At 39.3% G+C, this 5,991-nt stretch overlaps 1 protein-coding gene across 1 annotated transcript; it reads right to left on the bottom strand.

Moving 5' to 3' along the window:
- Positions 1 to 3,916: 3,916 nt before the first annotated feature.
- On the bottom strand, positions 3,917 to 4,852 carry LOC107299631 (olfactory receptor 5V1-like). Its single transcript, XM_015828992.1, has one exon. It carries the CDS (start codon positions 4,850 to 4,852, stop codon positions 3,917 to 3,919), a length of 936 nt encoding a protein of 311 aa, XP_015684478.1.
- Between the last annotated feature and the right edge of the window lie 1,139 nt (positions 4,853 to 5,991).

The raw sequence follows: 5,991 nt of genomic DNA, 5'->3' as shown, positions 1-5,991 counted from the left end.
AAGGATGAAGAATTTCTGTGAAGTCAAGCAAAATACACTCATGGCTCCTCAGGCATCAAATTAACAATCTTTGATTCAATCATCAAAGTCTTCACTACCTCTTCCTCTTTAATAAATGCTAATGACAGCATCAAGACAAAGAGTCTGTTTAGGGACTCCAAGGTCTCCAAGGAATTTGGTACCAGTTGGATTTGAGTCTTATTGGAACAGAAGTTCACTTGGTTAATTCTTTTTAAATACAACAGCATTAAATGAAAAAAGTGACCTTACAATCTTATTAATCTATAAGAAATAATATCATTTGAATTCAAAGGGACTTTCTGCAGAAAAGTACAAACATTGTTGAAATATTAATGATATCTATCTCCAATTTAACTCAAAGAACTACACTTATTCAAGCAAACCAACTGTTTGTTTCCTTGGAACTGGGTTTCTTCAAAAGGTTATTTCCATTGTGCATCTCAAGCATTCTGTGTGTATATGTGACACTTTCTATATAGAGGTTTTAAATCTCCAGTTGTGAACGGGGCACAAACATGATAAAATTAGATCTTACCTATTATTTTCATATCCCCCTCTCTTGTTTTCAAAGGAAATGATACCTTTTTCATGGTAAACCAGAGTTTGGATATTGGTGATTATAACAGAAAGACAATGATGTTTTGAGCTATTATGCTGTGGCTTGCACAATTGCAATTTCCACTATGCCTAATAAATGGATAAAGACTGCCATTTCCCATCACATCCCAATATTCAGACAATCTATTTCTGACTTTCTTGATTTAAAAAAAATCTCTGGCTTATTTTGTATTAACCATTGGGTTTTTTTTATAAGGATATTGATGTCTACGGGCCAAACAGCCCAGATCACCTCACAAGATGAGGGAGGACTATTGACACTGCTTTCAGCTCCTACAGGAAATGTGGCAAACAAATCTAAAAAAATGGGTGCAATGTTTTTTATTTCTTTGTTTGTTTATTTTTGAATGAGTTGAACTGCTGCTTGTGTGGTCGCACAGAAGAGGCAAACGACAGTCAAGTGGGAACCACAAGTGGAACATGTTTTTTGCCTGCCCTCGGCAGAGTGCAAGTGTAAGATAGCTGAAATTACATAGATATAAGAGATCAGGGTAACTGGAAAAGCAACACCCCCTAAAATGCCAGCCACAAGGAGGAGGACAAGCTCAGGTAGATATGTGGAGGATATGTGGAAGATCAAGAAGGAGCCATAATTGGAGGGATGTCACAGTAATATTGATTAACTTTATTAACAGAAAGATAATGTAAAAGTCAGTAAGGTGTGAATCATATAATTCATGAAGCCTATTAGCCAGGTCCCAGCTGCCAGTTGAGCACATAGTTGCTTGATCATACCTCATTTGGGTAGCATAGAGGGCTGCATCACTGCAAGCAAAAAAAATTTCAGTGCCCACCACATAAATCAGGAAGAAGGGTTGCAGCATGCAGCCATGTTAACTTTATTAACAGAAAGATAATGTAAAAGTCAGTAAGGTGTGAATCATATAATTCATGAAGCCTGTTAGCCAGGTCCCAGCTGCCAGTTGAGCACATAGTCGCTTGATCATACCTCATTTGAGTAGTGTAGAGCAGGGCTTTTCAACCAGTGGTACGGGTACCACCTGTGGTACATTGGCACCTGGCAGGTGGTACACGACCATCCTAGAAAAGTGGTAGCGGGGGAAGGGAATGAGTTGAACCGATGGCAGCACCGCACAAGCCTGAGTGAGAGATGGCTGGAGCTGCAGGGCTGTCAGGGCTCAGCGGAAGTGCCAGGATCAGCGCCAGGCTCCAGCTGGAGCTCGGCGCTGATCCTGGTGCTTCTGCTGAGCCCTGAAGAAGCACCAATCAGCTGGAATGTTGCAGCCTCTCCAGGGTCTTGTGATTTACATTCAGATGCTTGGCAACTGATTCATATTTATGATGGTCACAGTGTCCCAGGGTCATGTGAAGTGACCAAAACCTGCTGCAACTACCCAGCAGATGGGGGGAATAAAAACCAAACACCCCCCATCCCACCTCCGCTGCCAATCCTCAACAGAAATGCTCACAACAATAGAAACCTCGGACAGGAGGAAGAGTGCCACCGGGTGGGCAGGCAGGTGTCTTGCTCGGCTGTGGCTTGGGGAGCACTTTTTTTTAGTACCATTGTAACTTCGAATAGTCATTAAGCAAACTGTTATAAGTCAAGGACTATCTGTACTTTTTTCCTTTTGGGGGGGTCATCAAGTTTTTGACACCTTGCTAGGCGACTGGTGGTACTTGGATATTGCCATGTCCTAAAAGTGGTACAATGGGTGAAAAGGTTAAAAAGCCCTGGTGTAGAGGGCTGCATCAGTGCAAGCAAAAAAAATTTAGTGCCCACCACATAAATGAGGAAGAAGAGTTGCAGCATGCAGCCAAACAAACGATATTCTCTTGTCCTCTGACAAGAAGGTCTGGAGCATTTTTGGCACAGTGACAGTTGGACAAAGGATATCCAAAAAGATAAATTGCAGAAAGAAATACATAGGAGTCTGGAGGTGGGCATCTGTTGCTATTACTATAAGAACAGCACCGTTCCCTGCCAAAGAGGTCACGTAGGTCAGCAGAATCACCAGAAATAGAGAAATGTGCACTGAAGGAGATTGTCTCTACAGAGGACAATCACAGGTGGTCAATGAGGAAATAAAAAATGAAGAAAAAAAACTGGAGTTGGGCATTTCAGTACAATAGCTGAGTTCTCTAATCCAGGTTCTCAAACATGAGAGGCACATTAATCTCAATTAATCAGTAACTTTCTCACTAATAGTGTTAGGTTGGGATGGAATAGATATTAATCTATCCATTCAAAATCAGAATTTTTGAGGGGCTGAAGAGCAGTATTGATATAATGAGAACTTATGCTCATCTCACTTTCATGCAGTTCACAATGTTCATAGAAAATTAACACAGGGGAGGAAAGTGCATTTAGATATCAAGCTGTTGTTATTTAAATTCCAAAAGTTAGCAGAAGAATACTATGGATCCATAAAATTTACAACAATCATTTATTTTGAGTGAAAAAAACAGCACATTTATCATAGATTAAAATTCCCTTCTTTTCATTAGATGGCAGATGGAACCTCACCTACAAATGAGAATGTCAGTTAGGATAACAGAGTTGGACTGTTTCAACATTGCATTGTAAGTACAGTCACATCAAAATTTCATACATTCTAATATCTCAGGCATGGATGGTTCTAAAAGAAAAGCAAAAACCTTCAGCCTCCTCTTTACAGGGTTTTTTTTTCTACCTTCACAGTCATGTCTGATTCTTGATTGCCTGGACAAGTCCCTGCAATTTTCTTGGCAAGATTTTTCAGAACTGGTTAGCCTCCTTCCTAGAGCTGAGAGAAAGTAACTAGCCCAAGGCCACCTAGCTGGATTTGTACCTAAGGCAGGACTAGAATTCACAGTTTCCCACTCTCTAGCCTGATGCCCTAATTGCTACACCAAATTGGTTCTTTCCTTACAGATACCCAAATAGAAATATTGTCAGCCTCGTGGGGCAAACCAACACAACTGGATGAGTTAATTCTAAGTACATTGACAAAATCTTGCAACTCTGAAAGTACATTTCTCCCCCTCCCACTCCATTTCTTTAACAGTCCAAGAAGTTAAGGAATGCCCTGTCTAAGCTTCTTGCCCTATCCAACTGCAGGCTTTGTTGTCTCTTATTTGACCATTGTCTTGGCAGCTCTCTTTGCTCAATTTCCCAAGGTCTTTTCCACATACCATTACAAATATTGAACAAAAGCAGGCAATACTAATGTTTACCTAGGCTCCTTACAGTGGCAGTATGGCTAGATCAGAAAAAGAAAGGCCAATCCTTTAAAAACATAAGATATTTTGATCATTAAAGAAAGAAAGGAGATGTTTATGAAAATCTTTCCAGATTAAAGGCTTTGCTCAAAGCTTTCTTAACTTCCTTATTTCTCAGACTGTAGATCATAGGGTTCAGCATGGGAGTGATTATCCCATACACCATAGAAATTATTCTGCCCTGTTTGCCTGAATAAGAAGAGGTGGGACGAGCATAGGTGGCAATGGTGGTCCCATAGAAAAGACATACAACAGTCAAATGAGAACCACAGGTAGAGAAGGCTTTGTGCCTCCCCTCACTGGAAGGCATGCGCAAGATAGTAGAAATTATGTAGATGTAAGAGATCAGAGTGACCAGGAAAGCCCCACTACCTATAATACCAGCCACTAGTAGATGAGCAACTTCAGCAAGGTAAGTAGAAGAGCAAGAGAGAGCCGTCACAGGTTGAAGATCACAAAAATATTGGTTGAGTTTCTTAGAGCTACAAAAAGACAATCTAAATGTCAATGAAGTATGAATCATAGAATTAATTAAGCCCAATAGCCAAATCACAGCCGTCAGTTGAATACACCGTCGTTTATTCATTACATTAGCATAATGTAAAGGGCTACATATTGCCACATAGCGGTCATAAGCCATCACTACAAGCAAGAACATTTCAGTGCCCACCATATCAATGAGGAAGAATAGTTGCATCACGCAGCCCACAAACGATATTTTCTTGTCCTTTGACAAGAATATCTGGAGCATCTTTGGTACAATGACCGTTGGACAAAGGATGTCAAGCAGTGATAAATTACTCAGAAAGAAGTACATTGGAGTTTGGAGGTGAGCATCTGTTCCTATTGCCATGAGAATAGCTCCATTCCCTGCCAGGGTGGTCAAGTAGATCAGCAGAATCACCACAAAGAGGACAGTCTGTACTTCAGGGAGATCAGACAGTTCAGTCACATAGAAGTCCATCAACACAGTTATGTTGCTTCTCTCCATCTTTCTGGCAATCAGACTGAGCAGCAGGAGCACCTAAAACAAGACAATGCAAAAGGGGTTTGCTAAAAGAATATATATTTCTGGATTTTAGAATATAGTGGAGATGCAGACTATCACCTACATTTCTTCCATGTACATCTGCATACTACCGAGGGTGGTTGGAAATGGGATGTTGGGAAGAGGTCCACAGTGGAAAAGTAAACTATATCAATAGACAGATGGTGTCTCTTTCTCTTGGTAACTAGGGCTAATGATCAATGTTAAAGTTCCTTGCCTATTATTGAGTGGTCATCCTCAAACCTTGAGGCTTTAGTGGTCCAGATCCCATCATCCCTTCAAGCATGAAAGAGATTGGAAATCATCTCAAGTTGTTCACTCCCTTTCTATCATTTCTTTTTCCTTTTCTGTATTTACTTAGATTATAAAAGTAAGTATAAATGGTTAGTGCTATATAAATATTAACACAGGAAGAAGAGATGAAGAGTAAATCATTATTATAACATTGTGTTTAAAAGAGGCTTTAGTCACTATCTAAATTAACAACACAGAGTCAATACTGATAAAAATAACTGTAGGATATAAACTATGACTCTAATATGTAACTGCAAATATTCAACTTTGAAAGCCATCAAATGCATATTCTTAATTCAGATTTAGTTCAGGAATGTATAAGAGAGTCAAATTGCTGCAACAGGTTATCTTAAAATTGCTCTTGTTATTCTATAAGTATTTATCACAAGGGGAAGATTAGTTCTTATGAAACTCCTACTAGTCTAAGATTTACAAATGACATTTTATCCTTTAAAATCTGTATTAATAGCAGACATGAATCAGTTAAAATGTGTTTCTTTTTTCAAAAACACAAAACTAAATGGGTTTCAATTCACCAATGATAACAATACAGTGCAAAAACTAGAATATTTTCAAGGCTGTTACTAAACCTTCCCCAAAATGCCTTAAATTACACCTCCCCATTCTGCAGTTCGAGATTAAACATTAGGAAACCAAAATGTGTTTAGCTTATTAGTTGAGTGTTTGTCAGAACTGTGGATAAAATCTACTCTCTTCTGACATTGACCCAAGACAAGTGATTCATTAAAGAATAGGACTGAAGACAAACTAGACCCACTGATCTTCAT

Source organism: Protobothrops mucrosquamatus, unplaced genomic scaffold (genome assembly GCF_001527695.2).
Source record: "Protobothrops mucrosquamatus isolate PMUCROS unplaced genomic scaffold, P.Mucros_1.0 scaffold5203, whole genome shotgun sequence".
Classification (NCBI taxonomy): domain Eukaryota; kingdom Metazoa; phylum Chordata; class Lepidosauria; order Squamata; family Viperidae; genus Protobothrops; species Protobothrops mucrosquamatus.
This window is presented reverse-complemented; position numbering and strand designations above follow the sequence as displayed.